This window comes from Chiloscyllium plagiosum, unplaced genomic scaffold (genome assembly GCF_037043375.1).
Source record: "Chiloscyllium plagiosum isolate Xiang-an unplaced genomic scaffold, Cpla_swu_hap1 HiC_scaffold_6, whole genome shotgun sequence".
Classification (NCBI taxonomy): Eukaryota; Metazoa; Chordata; class Chondrichthyes; order Orectolobiformes; family Hemiscylliidae; genus Chiloscyllium; species Chiloscyllium plagiosum.
In genome coordinates, this window is record NW_028270144.1 from 99,593,025 (window position 1) to 99,616,159 (window position 23,135).

A 23,135-nucleotide genomic window follows, 5' to 3' on the forward strand; every position below is an offset into this window, starting at 1 on the left:
CCAGAGACCCGGGATCAATTCCCGCCTCAGGTGACTCTGTGTGGAGTTTGCACATTCTCCCCGTGTCTGCGTGGGTTTCCTCTGGGTGCTCCCACAATCTAAAAATGTGCAGGTTAGGTGAACTGGCCATGCTAAATTGCCCCTAGTGTTCGGTATGGGGGAATGGGTCTGGGTGGGTGGCGGGTCGGTATGGACATGTTGGGCTGAAGGGCCTGTTTCAAAATCTAATCTCTGTGTGAAAAAGTTGACCCAGAGGCCCCTTTTAAATCTTTCCCCTCTAACTTTAAACCAATGCCCTCTAGTTTTTGACATCTTCACCCTAGATAAAAGGCCTTGACTATTCACCTTATCTATGCCCTCATGACTTTTTAACCTCTATAAAGTAACCATTCAGCCTCCTACACACCAGGATAAAATGTCCTAGTTTATCCAACCTCTCCTTTTAACTGAAACCCTCCAGTCTCTGTATCATTCCAGTTTAATAACAGACGTAACATGACATCCCAACTCCTTTACTCGATGCTCGGACTGATTAAGGCAAACGTACCAAAAGCCTTCTTCACCATCCTGTCTACCTATGATTCCACTTTGAAGGAATTATGTACCTTAGGTCTCTCTGTTTGACAACACACCTCAGGACCTTCCATTATCTGTGTAAATTCTGTCCTGATTTGTCTTCCTAAAATGCAACACCTCACATTTAACTAAAGTAAACTCCATCTGCCATTCCTTGACCCATTGGCACAGCTGATCAAGATCCTGTTGCACTTTTTGATAACTTTCTTCACTGTCCACTATATCACTAATATCGGTACCATCTGCAAACTTACTAACTATACTTCCTATATTCTCATCCAAATTGTTGATATGAATAATGAACAATGATGGACCCAGCACCAAACCTTGCAGCATACTGCTGGTCACAGGCTTCCAGTCTGAACAACCCTCTACCACCACCTTCCATCTCCTACTGTAAAGCTAATTTTGTATCCAATTGGTTAGCTCTCCCTGGATCCCATGTGATTTAACTTTACTAACCAGTCGACCATGTGGAACCTTGTCAAAGCCTTTACTAAAGTCCAAGTAAACAATGACTACCACTCCTCCCTCATGAATCTTTTTATTTACTTCTTTAAAAAACTCAGTCAAGTTTGTAAGACACAATTTCCCATGCACAAAGCCATGCTGACAATCCCTTATCAGTCCTTCTCTTTCCAAATGCATGTAGTTTCTGTCTCTCAGAATCCCTTCCAACAACTTACCCATTACTGACATCAGACTCACTGATCTGTTGTTTCCTTGCAACCTTTCTGAAATAAAGGCACAACATTAGCCATCGTCCAGTCTTCCGACACCTCACCTGTCATTGTTAGTGATACAAATATCTCTGCTAGGCGCCCCACAATTTTGTCCCTAACTTCCCACAATATCGAAGGTTAGGGTTTCTTCTTATAGATAAGTTTGGTGTACAACATGAACATGTGCTTAAATGGAGAATTTCTGGAAGAAATCTTTCATACTTCTCACCCTGAAATCCCCAAAGATCTGGTCCCTGAGAATTAATATGACTTTCTCAGGTTCCTCTTTAAAATGGGGATTGAAATGGAATAAAATATCCGCACACGCTAACTTCACATTGGGTTTCAGTACCTTGTCCAAGTGAATGTTATCAGATGTTTAGCTTTTGATAGTTAGTTTGGAAATACAATTTAATTATATCTAAGAGAGCTGGCATCAAAACTAAACTAGTCTTGTCCTCATTTCTATTTGTGCTGCTTGGGACCACTTATACTTCAGCAATTGTGCAGCTGCAAACTGGAACGAACCTCTCCCAGCAAAAACTCACTTGGGTAAATTAAATCCATAGACTCATCTTAGGCTCAATGCACCTCCTTAATGATGCAGCTACCCTGAGATATGCTTAACTTGAACTTTAGGTTAATTATCCCTAATTTACAAATGTTTCCCTGATCTAATGAATTAAATGGGTTTTACAGCTTTTGAATTTGATGAGTGCGTTTAAGCAATTTAGCTTCCAAAGTTCCGAATCAAATAATCCACCTGCATAGTCATGACGGCACTGTGGATACCTTGTCTCCAACTCTGCAAGCCCAACTCCTCTACCACAGTAATTCCAGATCAGTTTCTGATCATACCTTTTTAGCTGTTAACCTCTTAAAAGCAATATTACCCAAACTTTCAAATGTGATAACTGTCCATTGCTTCAATTGCATTTATCCTATTTTCTCCTTGAGCATGTTTTTCAGAGTTGGTTGAAGCGTTTTGTCTCGCACCCATCAGGACATGTCTAAGAATGATAATGTAAAAAGGGAAGAATATTTCATATAGTGTTGGAGAGGAGAGTACTGATTATTTATGAATTATTTTGATTGCTCTGAAATAAAATAACTATTTCTATCAGGAATAATCTTTGGATGGTTTTCAGAAATCCAAAGGGAAAATCATTAAACATTTATGCACTTTCTCAAAATCTTAATGGAGATAATTCAATGCAAGATGCAAACTCTTCTGACTAAGTACATCTCAAAACAAATATGTATAGAAAACAATGAGTTTGATTTCTATAATGTCCATATCACAGTAGGTAGAACCAACCAAAGTTATGTAACTGATCACTGAGTTTACCTATAAATGCTTTGTAGCAATTTGAATCCTGAAGTACGAACCCATTTCTAACAACAGTTAATCAAAACCCCTCGTCTTCCTCAGACCTGATGAATTGATTCAAAATATACATTTGTGTTAAGCATAGTAAAACTAGCACAATAGAGTTGATTTATGTAACCTATTGGAGTCATGCAATAGTCCCTGCTAAATATAAATTTCCTACTAACAATGAGTTTGAGCATGTCAATATTCAATGTGTAGCGGTGCATTTATATAATTATGTAGATCTGGCAATATATCCATCAGACAGTACCATACAATCTGTAGTTGATCACCACCCAAGACAATATGTCAAGTTGTTGCCATAAACTTGAAAATAATATCAATTCTCATAATTTAGTACTGGGGCCTACAATCCTGTCATTTATTAAGACCTGCTGTTAGGAACTGGCTAATTGTTTAGGACTCGCTACTAGCTATGTTTAGGATGAATTCATTGGTCCAACTCATACAATTGTGAGCCATGTTTGTAATGAGTCTGAATTGAACAGAGAACAAAAATATTACAGTGCACTTCAACACTGACAATAGAGCATCAGGAAATTTACCCTCTTTTTTTTCCCACTCAGAATAAATGGATATTGGTTTAATTAGGAGTCCGAACTGCCAAACAAAGGATGGAATACAAACCTTTGCTTCTTGTTCTATTCTCCACTCATAATTTTTCAGCTGGTTTTCAAGACTTTTCTTTTCTTTCTCCAGTTGCTTTACCAGTTGTTTCAGTAGACCCTGCAAAAGTTCAGCACAATATTTAAGGATACAATAACCAGCTGCTACTTTGTGGAAAAAGAGTTCAGTAATAATTGACCACAGTGCGAACTATTTTACTCAAATTTTATTTTATTATATGGCTGTAGATAAGAGAAAATCACAGGATGCTGTCAGAATTTACAAGCAAAATATTTTAATATTTCAGTGAAAGAAAATGAATAGTTGAGCGTTAAAAGGGATATATGACATTTGGATGGGCAAATTATTTCAATGCTAAATACCCTCTTCCTATTCTATTAGATATTATGGATGAGATTTATCTTTGAATAGAGTTGTCACAACATTGTAAGTTTGAGCCATCAAGCATATGATCAGTTAATGCTGATAATGTGTCAGTCAGCAAATTACTCCATCGAGTCAACAGAAAATTGGCAGACAAGAATTTCAATGGTTCCAACTTTTCGGAATGATTTCACCATTGAGATTGAGATCAGTAAAACACAAAATTGGATTCCCATCTCCTCTGAATGATTTCAGCACAGGAACCTGAGTGCGAAGCTCTGATGTTCTCACAATTCTGCTCAGGTGGTCTGCACATGGCACCTTTGGTATTCTTTCTCAAACGTGCAATATGGTTTATTTTGTTAAAGGCAAGCTTGGGGAAAAAAAAAGATTGCTGTCTTAGAAATGTCTGAAAGATAGGCACCACTGCACACTGACTGATGTGGCACTGCTGACATTACTCTGCAGGTGGGTAAGAGGAGAGAAACACCATGGTCTTGCAGGGGCCAGGTGACCCTCAATAACCACTCTCAGCAGAGAGGGGAAGTAGTTGACCAAGAAGATCACCTCCAGGATCTGCACCAGACTATCTAGCATTAGTATCACAGAAATTCGAGTGATCTTATATGGGTGGTCGACACACTTTAAAAATATCACTGCATCTTGCTTCTTCATGCTTTGTTTTGGGAATGGTGCTAGGATCCACATGGTCCAATTGCATTAGCCAGTTGGGTTATATGACATCAGATTAGCATTGTTTTCATTTGTTTAGGTTCAATAAGTGTTTGCATCTACTTCTCCACGTTAATGGTGCACAGTGTGCAAGCTACAAAGATACCAGCTCATGGTAGTGTCTGGCCTCAAACAGGCAAGCCTGTGTAGTACATGATTGAATTTCACGCTCAGCAACCGTTTCAGTTCAGATGCAAATCTTGAATTAACTAATATATAACATTCAATGGAAGCTAACTGAACAGAAGAGCCATCTGGTAAATAATTATAAAATTGCTGAAGGCTTGAAGTATACAAGTCAGAAATTAAATAATTCAAATTCAAGCATTTTTTTAACCGGCTAGGGGAAACTTGATACAACTCTGGAACAAAAGTGAGGTTTTCGTAGGGAATTTCATACTCAAAACATGTTCTGCTTGCAGGAACTATTTAAATAAGAAACATTTATTTACGGAAAGTTTAGCAAAATTTATCCTTTTGAATGGTTTTGTCATTTGCATATGTTCTCTAAATTGCTATTGATATCTTTCGAAGTAATTTATTCAGTGTGAGAATCAAAAGCTGTCTCAGTAAATACAGCATCTTATTTCTAAAACATCCAGCTTCCATCTGTTCCCTTACAGTCTTCAAACATTTACAAGAGATTCCTAAATATGTGGTTTGCTTAAAACCCTATTTGCTTAGCTCTTACCCATGAGGAACTCCCACAAAAATATAAACTAATTGAATGTTATAATCTCTTTATTGAAAATATGCACATATCCTATGTTCCTTTGGTATTTCAGACAGTAGTTTGCATTCAAGATTAAAATTTGTCATTTCCTTGCTTGACCAATTGATGAGCAATTGGCACTTTATGCTGACAGGTCTTTGCATGAGGATAATTAAACCAACTGCATTAAGCTGGACTTTCAAAGATAAAAAGTGGGAATCAGCTTTCCTCCTTACCCTCTTCTCACTCAATGGCAATAAATATTTTTATTAATTTCCGCATTTGTTTAGCATGCAGTTATCTTCAATTAAAAAAAGCATTAACTACATCTAAATGAAGGATCCAGTTACAAGGCATTCTTAGTGAAAGAAAGAATTAAAAATGCAACAAATACACACAAAAACACATAATTAATTTCAAAAAGGGAAAGAATAGTCTGGTAGAGACATGACAAACAAAAGCGGTTTGTTTACTTCTTGTCTGGTCTCCCCAGCAATGGCAATTAACTTCTCACCAAAGCAGCAGTGGCCCCTGTTAACCTCCCATTGACTTTCAGTGAGGAGACCCTCTGAACTGACCATACCCCACACCCCTGACTGACTTGGAAAGACAGGCCTCTGACTGATGAGTGACCTGAACCCCAACTGTGTAGCTCACCAACTGAATTGCCGCTACTTCCATCATTCAAGGGCTGGGAAGACTCTGCCCAGAGCTCATTGCATAGTTTAGTGCTGACTTGTCAAATGTCAGGAATTAACATAGAAAAGTGGGAAAAACAGTTGGGACAGATCCAGTGGTTGGCAAAGTTTAGAAATCTCTCAACAATTGAAAGGTGGAGAAATAAAATAGAGTCTGTTATTGTAGTATATTATTAGAAACTTTAATAGTAGGGTAAGCCGATTTCACTGCTTCAGGAGAATTGGAAAGTAATGATAGGGAATCCAAGAGCAAACCAACAGTTGCAAGAATCAATTCAATAAAACATCCAAGGAGGCCACAACACTGGTGACTATATATACTGTCCCTTTCTTTTGGGCGATTACTGCAGAGAAGGTGGTCACACTTAAATACTTCCATATTGGTTCTTTCCCCATATTCAAACTTTTTAGAAAGTGATTTAGAATGCCTTAAGGGTCGTGACCAATATCCCTTCAAATCTAGTCCCCTCTCTCACAAGGGTTCACGTTTCACTCTGTATACACAAGTATAAACTCTTCTTAGATCTCTGAAAATAACAAGCAATCTGGTGCCATGTCCTGGAGGCCGGACTAATGTCCCTTTTCACAGACATTACAATGAATATCTGGAGGTACACAGATCAGATTTTAGTGGTACAAACATGGAATAGTTACAACACAGAAGGGGCCACTCAGCCTGCTGAGCCTATGCTAGCTTTCGGTGAGAGATCCTATCCCCTCTAACCCTGTGTATTCTCTAAAGTCAAACACCTCTAACAAACAATCTGTTTTTATATTATTCGTGTACCAGTCCCCAATAATACAACAGAAAGGGCTGTTGATTTTCTCCAAAGGTATCTGGTAAAGATCTTTGAATCCTAATAGAAAAATAAAAATTGAATATGACTGGTATCACAGTAACTCAGTGATTTAATCAACTGCACAAAATAAAGTACCACAGAGACCTGACTTGAGCATTTTGATGGGTTCAAGTCAAGTCACTATAACCTTACCAGACCATAGGGCTGCTCTCTCATTAGACAAGAGATACCTGGTGGTGATTTAACCTGAGGGCCACCATACCTCAGGCAGGGGGAAGAAGTTAAGAAGGACAGTCCTTCATAGTAACCTCAGCCAGGATGGGAATTGAACCCACACTGTTGGCATCACACTGCTTTGCAAACCAACCATGCAGCCAACGGAGCTAATCCTTTGGTGGATTAGTAATATAAGTAACTACAGACTTCACTTGGTATCTCTTTCCTATGGTTGCAATCAGATGTGACCACTGTTTCTGGCAAATGTTTAATCCTTACAATTCACATTAAATTTGCCATTATTTCTTTTATTTGGATAGTTTCACGGAAACTCAACTACGACCACAATTCTACACAAATCTACTTTCACATTATTTTCCTACTCTTTCTGCAATTTTGAATGTTCACAAAGCATTTGGAGTAACTTCAAAAATCTCAGTGAAGATTCTCAAGTCGATAATGAGGCAGATGCTATTTCTGGTTAAGTCAGTGGGCAATCTGTCTGTTGGAAAATGAATGCAGATGAGTAGAGTGTGGAAAGAATAATGGATAATGATTGAATGAAGACAATCAACTTCCTAGTTCTCAAAAAATATTTTTGGCATTATTATAAGAGTAAAATATTAGTCAAGCTGGTAGTGTGATATTTAGGAGTCACTTGTTTACACTGTACACATAAATACTTCAAAATAAAAAAGGTTGAATAAATGTGGAGCTAACCATCCTGCCCTTTTTGAATGATTCAATATGGAAACTAGCTAAACTTAGGCTTATTGCAACAGAATATTCAATCAGCAACCTTAACTCTGTTGCCAAAACAAATATTACTTTTGTTGCCTAAATCATCCACTTAGCTATCCAACATCTCTTACTCCAAGAACTGTGTTGAACCGAGCAGATGACTCAGAGCTGAAGAGTTGTTTACTGCTGTAGCTGATTGGTTCTCACTAACTCAGCAGATTAGAACTGGAAACAAGTTACAGAGACACAGACATACAGAGGATAGACATGGTAGGGTGTGCTGTTATTCTCCCCAGCAGAATTCATCTAATCTCTGCAGTAAAACAAACCAATTTAAAGGTGAAGAAAACCAATTACCTGCCCTGCAGCAGTTGCTGTGAGCTGTGACTTTTGAATTGATAAATGAGAGACATTTTCCAAGTGAATCAGTCACTCTGTATATCTTACAACCGTATATAAGTTTCCGGTGAAAGACAAGTGAACACTAAGGGCCTGACTAGCCAAAGTGAGATTATCTCACCATCAGAATTGGGAAGTGAAAACAGTGAACTGACTTTCCAGTTTTTCTACCTCCACCAATAATCTGTGTGTGTGTACACAAAGCGGCACGGGGCACAGTGGTTAGCACTGCTGCCTCACAGCGCCAGAGACCCGGGTTCAGTTCCCGCCTCAGGCGACTGACTGTGTGGAGTTTGCACATTCTCCCCGTGTCTGCGTGGGTTTCCTCCGGGTGCTCCGGTTTCCTCCCACAGTTCCAAAGATGTGCAGGTCAGGTGAATTGGCCATGCTAAATTGTCCGTAGTGTTAGGTAAGGGGTAAATGTAGGGGTATGGGTGGTTTGCGCTTCGGCGGGTCGGTGTGGACTTGTTGGGCCGAAGGGCCTGTTTCCACACTGTAAAGTAATCTAATCTAATCTAATCTAATCTAAAAGCGGTAATAGTGTAATATGCCAATGGTTTTTATCCTTTTATTTGATATCGAAACTTAGAATAACTGGACTATCAACCTTGGCCTGAAAGTCAGGTAAATTGGGATAATGTGCACATACCTTTGAAAAATAAACCTTGAAAATTGGATATGACTTTGGGAATAGTAGGGCTCAATTTATGGGGTGCTACCCTAATGTGTCATGACAGGACCTATTTTTCACCTTTTCCAAATGTTGTTCCATGGTGTCAGTATTGTACATTTTCAAAGTAATACATCTAATAGCATACATTCAGAGATAAAAATCTGGTAATAGTATCAGACAGTATGGCTGATATGTAGCTTATCAACATCTACCTGCCTTGGACTCAGTAAACTTAAGACTCTTAAAGCCTGATCAATAATCAACATAAGGTAGGCATATACTATTTTTCTAAAGAGAAACTAAATGTATCAGCATAAAAATAAAACAAAAAACTGCAGATGCTGGAGATCTGAACCAAAACAGAAATCGCTGGAGAAGTACAGAAGGTCTGGCAGCATCCGTGGAGAGAAAGCAGCGTTAACATTTTACTTATGCTGAATATGGGGGATGGTGGGGTGAGTGACTAGGTATAGACAGACCCGAGAGGGAGAAACAGATCTGAAAGGGGCAGACAGACAAGGAGATTATTGACAGTAGGCCAGAACAGAGAGAAACCGAATCATGAGAGCTAAAAGTAGGAGAGAATGGTTAGCTGCACTGTATGCAATACTTATAATGTGACTTGTTGATTAGAAAATATATAGAAGACCGCGTAATTCCTTTTAGGTTCTGTACTCAACAGCTAGATTTATCGGAGAGGTGGTTACCAGTCACTGAGGAGATACGAATGCAGTGTCTTTTAAACACTTCAACTGTACCTACATCCATCACTTCCTCTAGTAGTTCATTCCAAGTATAACCACTCTCTGTGTAAAAACGTTGCCCCTCATGTCCTTTTTAAACCTTTCTCCTCTCACCATAAAAATATGCCCCTAGTTTGAACTCCCCCCTCCTTAAGGAAAGACCTTTGCTATTCACCTTATCAATGCCCCTCATGATTTACTAAACCTCTATAAAATCACCCCACAACCTCCTATGTTCCAGTGAAAAAGAACCCCATAGTTTGTCTAATACTGAGGATATCACATGCCAGCTCTTTTCTTGATCAAAAATAACGCACATTGCATCTTAGAATCATGAACCTAAAAGTTTCAGTGATCCTATATCTTTTATATTATGAAAATCTTTCCAGCAAATTCAACCTTAGAAACTTTAGAAGTATTTCCAATAAAGCACATAAGGGCTAAGTTGCCTCATTCTGTGCAATAGTGGCTCACTTGGCAGAATCTTATCGACGTCTGAGTGACGTGGGATTTGTGGCAGAATTAGACAAGAAGTCTGGTGCATCCCTCTTGACATCAGAAGCAGCACATTCTCTCTTTTATAATTTTGTCAAGGAGTGGGGCAAATGTTTCACAAGGCAGAGGTGAGTTGCCAATTAACATTGATTCTGGTTTGTGAAACTCCTAATTAATGCCTCAACAGCGGCACAGTGGCACAGCGGCACAGTGGCAGCGGCACGGTGGCTAGCACTGCTGCCTCACAGCGCCAGAGACCCGGGTTCAATTCCCACCTCAGGCAACTGTCTGTATGGAGTTTGCACATTCTCCCGTGTCTGCGTGGGTTTCCTCCGGGTGCTCCGGTTTCCTCCCACAGTCCAAAGATGTGCAGGCCAGGGGAATTGGATATACTAAATTGCCCGTAGTGTTAGGGCAAATGTAGGGGAATGGGTCTGGATGGGTTGCCCTTCAGAGTATTTGTGAACTTGTTGGCCGAAGGGCCTGTTTCCACACTGTAAGTAATCTAAATTTAAACTTGATTCGTTAGCATGCAGCTTGCTACCTTACCAAAACAAAAGCCTGTTCACTTCTGAACAAAGGTCACATAACTCTGATTTCTCTCTACAAACACTGCCAGAGATGCTAAGGTTTTCCAGCCAGTTCTGTTTTTGTTTCTGATTTCCAACATCCACAGTGCTTCCCTTTTTAAATAAAGGTTCAAAAACCTTAACATGGAAGTCAGAGTGAGTGCCTGGCAAGTTCTGCTCACAGTTGGGTATGAAGGACCTCCATGTTTCTTAGGCCTAAACAGCATTTCAGGGCATGGCCAGTTGCATATACCCCTCATCGATAGACATGGCATCATCTGACATTTATCAACCCATCATAACCACCATGGTACTTCTCCAAAACATTTGCAGGATGCTCAGCATGCAGAGATTTGCAATGCTGGGTGCACAAGCATGTATCATTGCAATGCTATTTCAAGAACGCTTTGCATACAGGGACGGCTCACCTTTGGTGCAGAATTCCTACAGTGTGGAAAGGTGACCATTCAGCCCATTGTGTCATGCACCTCTGAAGACCATTCCACCCCACCCTAGCCTATCCTCAAAACCCTGCATTTCCCATAGATAACCCACTTAACCTGCACATCCTGAGACACTAAGGAGAAACTTAGCATAGTCAATCCACTCAACCTGCATATCTTTGGACTGTGGTTGGAAACCGGAACACCAGTTTGTCTATTGTTTACAAAGTAGAAGGAAAATTCATATGCATCATGCCATTCCTAGTGAGTAGCTAGAAGCAAAGTAATGTTTTTCCCCCATTTTGTATATAATGGCCTTGAACTTAAACAGTAAACCAAAATCAGGCATCAGTAATCACAGGTATTGAAATAATATCAATGGAAACAATTGAGATGCCTTAATTGCTGCAAGTGGAAAGATACTAGTCTCAAGTCTCTTCTTCAGAAGGGGGTGGAAGTATTCTGTACAATGTGGCTGGCCTGAGAAATGATTATTCTATTCTTCTTCTGTGTATTTTTTTTTAAATGTCTAGAACCGTATTTCCCTAGCAAGCCACAAACATTTAGCAGGACACAATTAAAGAATGCTGCAGAAGCCCATGAATATTCAAACCATTGTTCACTGATTATCTTTTCCAGACAATTTGGCATGGAGTTAAATTTTATTTAGATTTCAGAATATAAATCTGTGGCCATCAGAATTGATCCACTCTTAATGTATTAGATTACTGAGACTCATGTTAATTGTTGTTCATCTATTACTTGCCAAATGAACCTGCTATTACTCTATAATCATGACTCTTATTATGTTTAAGCAAGCAAGCTTGTCATTTATTTCAATCTGACACACAAATATCCCTGTAGTATACTGGAAGATGGAAATGATGTAATTCTGACATTGGCACATCATACTAGAAGACACCAAACTGGAAAGAGGCAGGTAGAGAGAGAGGTTTTAGACACTATATCAGAGAGCATATTCAGTAAAGTACAGTTGTAAATAAAGAACATTATGGTACTGAAGGAGTTGAAAAACATTAGTTTAGAAGTTGGTTAAGGAGTCAGCAATGTCTAGGCATGTATGTGTAGACCAGACCAGAGATACAGAGATATTGAACCATGCTTGTAGAAGTATTAACCTATCTGTAAGAATAATAGGGTGGTTATGGTAGGGGATTTTAACTTTCCAAACATAGACTGGGACTGCCATAGTATTAAAAGTTTAGATGGAGAGGAATTTCTTAAGTGTGTACAAGACAATTTTCGAATTCAGTATGTGGATGTACCTACTAGAGAAGTTGCAAAACTAGACCTACTGTTGGGAAATAAGGCAGGGCAGATGACTGAGGTGTCAGTGGGGGAGCACTTTGGGGCCAGCAACCATAATTCTATTCGTTTTAAAATAGTGATGGAAAAGGATAGACCAGATCTAAAAGTTGAAGTTCTAAATTGGAGAAAGGCCAATCTTTACGGTATTAGGCAAGAACTTTCAAAAGCTGATTGGAGGCAGATGTTTACAGGTAAAGGCACGGCTGGAAAATGGGAAGCCTTCAGAAATGAGATAACAAGAATCCAGAGAAAGTATTTTCCTGTCAGGGTGAAAGGGAAGGCTGGAAGGTACAGGGAATGCTGGATGACTAAAGAAATTGAGGGTTTGGTTAAGAAAACGAAGGAAGCATATGTCAGGTATAGACAGGATAGATCGAGTGAATCCTTAGAAGAGTATAAAGAAAGTAGGAGTATACTTAAGAGGGAATTCAGGAGGGCAAAACGGAGACATGAGATAGCTTTGGCAAATACAATTAAGGAGAATCCAAAGGGTTTTTACAAATATATTAAGGACAAAAGGATAACTAGGGAGAGAATAGGGCCCCTCAGAGATCAGCAAGTCAGCCTTTGTGTGGAGCCACAGAAAATGGGGGAGATACTGAATGAATATTTTGCTTCAGTATTTACTGTGGAAAAAGATATGGAAGATATAGACTGTAGGGAAATAGATGGTGACATCTTGCAAAATGTCCAGATTACAGAGGTTAAAAGTGGACAAATCTCCAGGACCTGATCAGGTGTACCCGAGAACTCTGTGGGAAGCTAGAGAAGTGATTGCTTGGCCTCTTGCTGAGATATTTGTATCATCGATAGTTAAAGGTGAGGTGCTGGAAAACTGGAGGTTGACAAACGTGGTGCCACTGTTTAAGAAGGGTGATAAAGACAAGCCAGGGAACTATAGACCAGTGAGCCTGACCTTGATGGTGGGCAAGTTGTTGGAGGGATTCCTGAGGGACAGGATGTACATGTATTTGGAAAGGCAAGGACTGATTCGGGATAGTCAACTTGGCTTTGTGCGTGGGAAATCATGTTTCACAAACTTGATTGAGGTTTTTGAAGTAACAAAGAAGATTGATGAGGGCAGAGCAGTAGATGTGATCTATATGGACTTCAATAAGGCGTCCGACAAGGTTCCCCATGGGAGACTGATTAGCAAGGTTAGATCTCATGGAATACAGGGAGAACTAGCCATTTGGATACAGAACTGGCTCAAAGGTAGAAGACAGAGGGTGGTGGTGGAGTGTTGTTTTTCAGACTGGAGGCCTGTGACCAGTGGAGTGCCACAAGGATCGGTGCTGGGCCCTCTACTTTTTGTCATTTACATAAATGATTTGGATGCGAGCATAAGAGGTACAGTTAGTAAGTTTGCAGATGACACTAAAATTGGGGGTGTAGTGGACAGCGAAGAGGGTTACCTCAGATTACAACAGGATCTGGACCAAATGGGCCAATGGGCTGAGAAGTGGCAGATGGAGTTTAATTCAGATAAATGCGAGGTGCTGCATTTTGGGAAAGTAAATCTTAGCAGAACGTATACACTTAATGGTAAGGTGTATAGGGAGTGTTGCTGAACAAAGAGACCTTGGAGTGCAGGTGCATAGCTCCTTGAAAGTGGAGTCGCAGGTAGATAGGATAGTGAAGAAGGCGTTTGGTATGCTTTCCTTTATTGGTCAGAGTATTGAGTACAGGAGTTGGGAGGTCATGTTGCAGCTGTACAGGACAGTGGTTAGGCCACTGTTGGAATACTGCATGCAATTCTGGTCTCCTTCCTATCAGAAAGATGTTGTGAAACTTGAAAGGGATCAGAAAAGATTTACAAGGATGTTGCCAGAGTTGGAGGATCTGAGCTACAGGGAGAGGCTGAACAGGCTGGGGCTGTTTTCCCTGGAGCGTCGGAGGCTGAGGGGTGACCTTATAGAGGTTTACAAAATTATGAGGGGCATGGATAGGGTAAATAGGTAAAGTCTTTTCCCTGGGTTTGGGGAGTCGAGAACTAGAGGGCATAGGTTTAGGGTGAGAGGGGAAAGATATAAAAGAGACATAAGGGGCAACTTTTTCACACAGAGGGTGGTACGTGTATGGAATGAGCTGCCAGAGGATGTGGTGGAGGCTGGTATAATTGCAACATTTAAGAGACATTTGGATGGGTATATGAATAGGAAGGGTTTGAAGGGATATGGGTCAGGTGCTGGCAGGTGGGACTAGACTGGATTGGGATATCTGGTCGGCATGGACGGGTTGGACCGAAGCATCTGTTTCCATGCTGTACATCTCTATGACTCTAAAGCATAGAATAAAACGTGGTGGTAGCAAAAGAAACCTCCACAATCAGGATTTGAAGTCAGATTATAATCCGCAAGATGCAGCAACAAAGCAGGAAGACTCCAAAGGCCAGGGCAGAACTTGAAACTTTGAACACAAAGCTGAAAATGTGCGAGTACTTCTAAGGCCAGTAAAGAGCCTATAAATGCCAACCAGCAGAGTGCAAAGATTCTGAAGAGCAGGACAGAACTTTACAAGGCTTTGTGACCAACAGGTTTGCATGCATAGGAGCAGTGACACGAAGTCAACATGTTTCTATATGTGCAAGTACAATTGCAGATGGTGCTCTGGTAAGCCAAAGCATGGGAGAAACTACCACAGAGTATGAGGCCTTAACTTATACATTTGATGCATACTTTAGCCCCAAAAATGCATTTATAGGAAGAGCAAGATTCAATCAACAATCTCAATGACAGGGAGAATTGATTTTTAACAGATTTGTACTGTAGGTCTGGAGCCTTATAGGATGAATTATAGATTGCAATGTAGCTGGAACATGGAACAAAAAAAATCATCAGATTTCCTCCAATCTAAGAAGAATTTAACATTAGAAAGGATAATCTGAAAAACTACTCAGGTAAAGATCAGGATCCATAATCAGAAAGCAAGCATTGACAGTATATGGGGATGTAAAAGGTTCGCAGACTATCTCAGAGCATTGAGATTCCAGGTCAAGGTGGACCATACGCCAATTCTCATGTTATTAAGATTAAAGGAGATCTTAAAAATGTCACAGCAAATACAAAGAGTCAGGCTTACAACGATGAGATATGTTTATAATTGTCAGTGATTCCAGACGAAGGGCTTATGCCCGAAACGTTGATTCGCCTGAAGGTCAGGATGCTGCCTGACCTGCTGTGCTTTTCCAGCACCACACTCTCGACTATAACAGTCAAGGTACAAATAAATGATTGATGCACTATCAAGGGCAGCAGTGGATCAAGCAAACATAGAAAGTTGGATCTAATTGAAGAAGTGGGCTCAGATTCTACTGCAATTATCATTACCTGACCAGCAACTGAAAGAAAACTCAAAAAATGTTTGCAGCTCAGAAAACAGATGAGGAGTGCTTAAAGCTTAGACAACGCTGTCTGCAAAGGTGTCAAAATATTGTCCAGCAAATCAAATATTGAAAATCTGCCATAAGCAAAACAACTCTTGACAAAAGTGTGATATTTATTGATATGAACATAGAAAAGCTACACCAAAGTCATAAGAATCTATAAAGACATCATTGGGAACATGTAGGCATTACAAAATATATAGCAAGAGACCAAATCAGTATGGTGACTGGGCATTTTGAATAAAATTGTATATTTCATTTTGTCATTTCACAGGTGTGCCATAAATAGTCAGGGGACAATAGAGCCATCAATTTCCTCAGAAGGAAAGACCAGAAGATTTAGCAACCAATTTATTTGAATTCAAAGGGAAGATTCAGTTATTTTCAGTAGACTACTATTCTAAATAGATTCAAGTGGCAAGACTTCATTTGTTTGCAGCAAATCCAGTAATCAGAGCATGAAATGAATTTCCGCTACAAATGCAGCGCAGGGGGCATGCTGGGTTAATGATGTCGGAGGGTGTGGTGGTGGTAGTGGGTGATAGTAAATGGGGAAAACTCTCCAAAAACTCAACACAATTTGCGATAAGCCAAAAAAAGATACAGCCTCATATCCTATAGTTATACCCACGTGCTGTTATGACAGGAGTTCCAGGATTTTGACCCAGTGACAAAGAAAGTATAGTATAAAGCTCCAAGTCAGGACAATGTGCAACTTGGAAGAGAATGTAGAGATCTTGGTGTTTCCACATGCCCGTTGGCCTTGTTCATATAGGCAGTAGTGATTACAGGTTTGGAAGATACCTTCAAAGGAGGCTTGATGAATTGCTACAATGTATTTTGTAGATGGTTCATACTGTTGTCACTGTACATTAGTAATGGAAGGAGTGAATATTTAAATTAATGGTATCAAGTAGACAGATTGCTTTGTTTTAGATGGTGTCAACCTGGTTAAATATTATTGAGTCTGCACTCAATGTAATTAAGGAGTATTCCATCACCCAGATTTTGAAAAGATTTTGAAGTACTATGTGGTGAGTTACTTACAACTGAATTCCCAACCTCTGACTTGCTTTTATCAAAACGTTATTCATGGGATTGGGCATCACAGAATGGCCACATATATATTGCCCATCCCTGATTGTCCAGATAGTAGTTAGGAGTCAATCATTTTGCTATAGGTCCAGAGATACAAGTTCAGCCAAAACAAGAATAGCAGATTTTCTTCCTTTTTAGTCTTGTTAATTTTTGGTCAATGATGGTCCTCAACGTCTTGATAGTGAGGAATTCAGCAATGGTAATGTTTATCAATTTCAAGGATGGATGGTTAGCTGTTCCCTTATTGGAGATGGTTTTTGGCTGGCACTTAAGTAAGATGGATGGTACTTGCCACTTATGAGCCCAAACCTGAATGTTTTCCAGTGCTTGGTACATGCAGACACACAATGAGGATTTCCAAACAGAGCTGAATAAAATGCTACTCCTACCTAATAGTTCACTTCTGTCCTAATAATAGAAGTTAATTAATGAAGCAACTGACAGTGGTCACACATTGGAGTTCCTTGGGATAATGCCAATGTTTTGAGGTTGTGAGGACTGGCCTCCAATAACCACATATTCCTTTAAGCTAGCTATACCTCAAATCATTGGAGAGTTACCCCTGATTCTTACTGAATTATGGCTTCTTCACACATATTCAGTCAATTCCTTCCTTGTTGTCAATGGCAACCACTCTCACCTCACTGTCAGGTAAAATATTGTTTGGCAGTTGTGAACAATTGTATTAAACTTCACTTGGGTGGAGCTCAGGACTACATTCTGGGACAACAGACTCTGCCAGAACACACTCAAGACATCTCCAGAGAAAGGCATGGGAGCCAGTGACTAAGGCAGCCAAATTCAGATGTCAACCTTCAGGAGTGCTGCCATAATGTCAATTATCTCATGGAGTGGCCACAGTTATTAAATATATCTTTAAATGGCATCTCCAGGCAAATGCTTGCGCATAGTTCAATGAACTATACTCTCATCAGCAAACAGGATTCTCATATCCACATTCACTCTCGCACTTAACAATGCTGTAAGCATCACACCCATGTTTCGCAGGTTTCACATACTCCCAGTTGTTCAGTCAGCTATGACAGACATAACAAACAGATGCATTCAAATTGAATCACAGGCACTGTCGTTATTTGCAAGCTGCATGGTGAGATTGATAACCGATTTCTGTCTCCACTCCTTTTCCTCACATGGGACTTTCTTCTTCTGCATTTTTGCTTTGAGATTCCTAAGAACTATCACCTGGTTCGCCAGTGCGGTCTCACAAAGGCAAAAGAATTAGGAGGAGAAATAGGCTACTTATCCCCTCAAACCTGCTCTGCCATTAGATAAGATCATGGCTGAAATTATTGTGGCCTCATTTCCACTTTTCTTTCTGCTCCTCTTAACTCATGTCAATCAAAATCTAACTCAGCCATGAATATATTCACTGCTTCCACTGTTCACTGGGGATTCAGACTAACAATCTTCAGAGAGAAAAAAAAATCAACTTATCTCTGTGTTAACTGGGAGATCTATAATTTTTAAAACTGTGTCCCCTAGTTCTAGACTACTTTGGAAGTCAAGACATCCCCTTAGCATGCCCCGTATCAAGTTCTGTAAGAATCTTATCTTTCAATATGGCTTCTCATTCTTCTCCACTTCAATGGGCGTAGGCTCAACCTGTACAAACTTTCCTCATATGATAATCCCTCATATTGGAATCATCTAAGTGGACCTTCTCTGAACTGCCTCTCATGCAATAAGGAGACCAAAAACATACATTCTACTGCAGATGGAGTCTTACAAAGACTCTGTACAGTTGCAGCAATTGTTCCTTACTTTTATATTCCATTCCCCTTGCAATAAATAACAACAATCCATTTGCATTCCTAATCACTTGCTGCAACTGCATGCCAATATTTTGAGATTCATGTACCAGGATTCCAAGCACTCATTGAATTTAGTAAAGAGCAAAAACAAATCTTCAGACTCGCCATATGCCTAAACATTCACATCCATACAACCCCTTAACGGCAGCACTAGCTAGTACAATTCTTTAGGTCTCAACGCAATGGAATTCAGTTGCTTCTGAAAAACACTTCAGTTATCAATGAAATTGCCATTCTGTGTCCACCTCCATTCTAACTGGTTTGTTATTCAGTAAGGGAGTGACACACTATTGACTGGTGGATCCAGCAATGTTTAATAACAGCTCTTCTTCAGACTGAGGATCTCGGCTTTTCTCATGATGGCAGTGTATCATGTAGATTTTATTCCTACTCTTCAGTTTCTGTACTTTTGCTGTGTGTTGTTCATATTTCTTCCTCAAACATGCCCATTTTTGCCTCAGTTTCTTCATACTGTTTCTTTATGTCAGCAATTTGCCACTGCATAACTGTTTTTTCGGCACCAATGGCAATTTGGAGTCTGCATTTGTACTCATCTCTCAGCTGCCCTTTTGCAAACTCTGTGCTTGAGCTTAGCTATTGAGCTTCCTTGGCTGCTAGTTCTATCAAGACTGCTATTTCTGGGGCTTTATTTAAGTCCAGGTTCCTTTCTGTTAGGAATTTCTTCTGGGTTGATTCACACCTTAAACCACACACCAGTCGGTCTCTGATAGCATCATTTAAGTTACCTCCAAATTCACTAAATTGTGTTAACTTCTTTAAAATTTCCACGAATTTTGGAGGTGGATTCACCACCATTATGCTGGTTGTACTTGTGGTATCTGAACTGTTCAGTAGTCACCAATCATTTTGGTGAAAAATGGTTCTAGAATTCCTACTATTTCTTTTTAAGTTTTAGAAACTGGCTTCTCTGGCTAGACCAGGCTCCTCAGGAGCTTAAATGTTTTTTTTCCCCTACTTAATACTCAGGAATGCAGGGATGGCTATGTTTGCTTCAATGCGCTAGCTTGAACATGGAATCTTTCTGTATAGGTGTTCCAGCTCTCTTTATTTTCACCATATGGCATCAAAATTTCCTGCATTTGTTTAGAATGGGAAGGGCATGTGTAGTACGATGCACCATGTACATTTTAGCACCACCTCACTTGTTCTTGTTCAAAACAAGATATACCTTAGTTTGCCTGTTTCTTTCAGAGTCTGCACTCCTAGTTCAAAACAATTCCCTCCATGTAGGATACTTGTTAATCATAGGGTTCCTTCAGAGTGGAGCATGTGGCAAGCTTCTTCTGCACTGTTCACCTGTTTCCTGGGGAGAATTCTTCTCTTTTCTACTGACTGTGTATCTGCTTCAGTACAGCAACAGCATCTTTTGTTTTTTTTTCTTTTTATCAAATGGCCTCAGAGACCTGTTGCAAGGATTACAATTCGTTTTATTTTGACAAATCTGTTGGTTGACCTGGTGAATCATTTTATCCTCATTGCCAGTTTTTTTTCTTGTTTAAGTTCCAGGAAGGAGCTTTAAAAGGAAATAATTCATTTCAAAGATGTTTCCTCAACAGGTAGCAAGGTTAGACAGAGCTGTTTACCATCCAAAATGGCCAATAATGTCCTCATTCTGTTGTGATTAGATTCTTAAAGTGATACCATACTTGCAAAAAATGCACATTTACCCAACTTCACACATGGAAGTTATGCCAATTGTGGTCATAGAAAATCTCCCAATTAATGTGTGGCATCCACAGAGCTGCACACTTCCAGTCTCTGATTTCTGATAACCAGGAAAGGTCTGGTTAAACAGAAGACAATGAAGTCCTCTCTCCTACACAGTCTTTGTCACCTTCCTCGTGCAATCATGTATGGTGAATGATGCTATGTTGGCAGTGCCACCAGCTTCCTCCTGCAAAAATCTACTAGTGTGGAAAGTCAAAGCCATGGTCATCTTCAATTGGAAAGCCATCTTGTCTTGGTGAAACATAGCCATCTCAGTCACTGATCCTAGCTAAGGTGAAGGTAGGATAAGTGCCCTCCAACTACCCTATGTGGCCAGGGCTTTTGATTAGGAGTCCTCCTCCTGTTGGGCACGGCTTCCCTTTTCTGGCATCTACACTCAATGTTCTTATCAGCATGCATCCAGAGATGGACTGCAGCCATGATGTCCATTAGTGCGAGGAAGTTTTCTGCCAATAGGCTTTCAAACATTTCTGAAAATATTGGAAATACCAGTCCATCACAATTGTCCTTCCTCCTTCAATACTACTATCATTCATTCTGCAGCAACAGTCAAAAGGACCTCACTGAAAGTTTCAGCTTTAAAAATGGGGTAGGGTACCCCCATACAGCATTTAAAGAGGTGATAACTGACGTGGACTAGGACGAAAATGTCAGATCAGGTACCAAATCTGCATTGGACACTGACAAATATCATAATACTGCCCACTCCACATGAATTTGGCAGACAAGGCATGCCAGTGCTGGCACTCCTACAAACATGTGACTCGCAGAAGTAGATTATCTGCTATTTTTTTGGGTATGCTAGTTCCTGTAACTGTAATACCAGATTTGCTATGCAATTGAATTTTGCATCCTGTAACGTTTAAAAATTCCATTGGCCCATTTAGCTTTGAAGTGGCTAAATTACTGTATAAACTGCAGGAGAATATTAAAGCAAAGGTGGAGAAAATTCTACATTGGAAAGGCAAGAACAAGTTTCTGGAAATTGTAATATTGAGAAAGATAAGTAAAATTGAAGTCAGCGATATGGTCGACAAAAGTTGCATTCGCACTCAAGAATTGGAAAACAGAAATTGTGGGACTGTTGAATAAGAGATCATACAGAAGGGAGGAGCAAGATATACCAAGAGGAAGGAGAAAAAGATCCATTGTCATGAGTTTGATGGGGGCCAAGTCATTGTGGGAGAGGTGTTTTGAAAAAAATATAGATATGGTGTTTTTAGCAAGCAAACAATTTCTGTCACAACTCAATGAGAATGCAATACACTGATGTAAAAAGAAGATATTGAAACAAAAGAAAAGGACAAAAATGAAATTCAGTTCTGCAAAGTGTAAGGTTGCTGTCACATACACAAAGGGAGAAGTCTACGATCACTGACATGATTGAAAATTTTATTGCAAAAAATATGTCTGTCGTTGATGAATGTGGCTTCACAGAAGCAGTTTAATCTGTTGCCAGGTTACAAATGCCATTAAGAAGCACTCTATAAATAATCTGCCAGACATATATGTCAATGTGAAAGAGAAACAGTACATTTTTCAAAAGAATTAATGCCAAGTTTGACCATTGACAACTAAGCAGGTATTGCAGAGATCTTCACTAAATAGTGTTAATTTATTTGCTAATAAATGTTACTAATGCCGTTTGCAGAACTTCAGAGTAATAATGTAGCAGAATATTTCATGACATTCATGCAATAGACAGCAATGAAGTGGTTATAGGAAGAAAGGTCAGATTTTGTGTTTAACACTTCAATTGATAGGAACCCTGTCAATTTGGTAGCCATTTTTGTGTTTTCTTACAACATACCTACAAAATTACAGCCACATACAGGGCACCATCAGCATCTATGAAATAACATTAGGCATTTTAACAGCTCAACTGGCTACAGCCATGCAGTGAGAAAAGAATCAATATTGTATTGCAACATACCTTGATTAAGTATGTTAAAAGCAAATGAAACAGCACATTGAGAGCATAATGGAATGGTTACTGGAACAATTATGTCTGTATTAACTGCATTGTGTGAGCTGAGCGTCACCGGTTAAAGATGTTCATTTAGATTTGAAAAACAAACAATGAAAGTGCTGGAATCTATGTTTGCTACATATGTATAGATGTGGAGGAAAATTTAGGTGGTCTGATTAGTAAGTTTGTGGATGACGCCAATATTGGCGGAGTTGCTGATAGTGAGGAGGATTATTAAAGGATTCAATGGAATATCCATAAATTGCAGATTTGGGCAAAGAAGTGGTAGATGGAGTTTAATCTGGAAAATTTGCAAGGTAATGCATTTTGGAAGATCAAATTCAGGTGCGAATTATACAATAAATAGCAGAACCCTGAGCAGCATTGACATACAGAAGGGTCTGGATATGCAGGTCCAAAGATCCCTGAAAGGGGAAACACAGATGGATAAGGTGATCAAGAAGGCATACAGCACGCTTGCCTTCATCGGCCAGGGCATCGAATATAAATGCTGGCAACTTATGTTTCAACTGTATAAAACTTTAATTAAGCCACATTTGGAATATTGCATGTTGTTCTGGTCGCCATTACTAGAAGGACATGGATGCTTCGGAGAAGATGCAAAGAAGATTTACCGGGATGTTGCCTGGTCTGTAGGGCTTTAGTTATGAGGAGAGGTTGGATAAACTCTCGATTGTTTTCACCAGAAAAATGGAGGCCAAGGAGCAACGTGATAGAGGTCTACAAACATATAAAAGGCATAGGTCAGGTGAAGTCAAAGCCTTTTTCCAGGGTGAAAAGGTCAACTACAAAGGTTGAAGGTGAGAGGGGGAAAAGTATAGGGGAGACGTATGGGGGAAATATTTCACAC

General features: G+C 39.7%; 1 protein-coding gene across 3 annotated transcripts in view; it reads right to left on the minus strand.

Annotated features, from left to right (window-relative positions):
- Positions 1-23,135, minus strand: part of ccdc169 (coiled-coil domain containing 169) — a 72,269-nt gene that overhangs the window by 15,982 nt on the left and 33,152 nt on the right. For all 3 annotated transcript variants that reach the window (XM_043692074.2, XM_087988280.1, XM_087988279.1), the window contains exon 5: positions 3,319-3,417. In XM_043692074.2, coding sequence (XP_043548009.1) covers positions 3,319-3,417 — 99 coding nt within the window. The remainder of the gene's footprint in view (positions 1-3,318; positions 3,418-23,135) is intronic.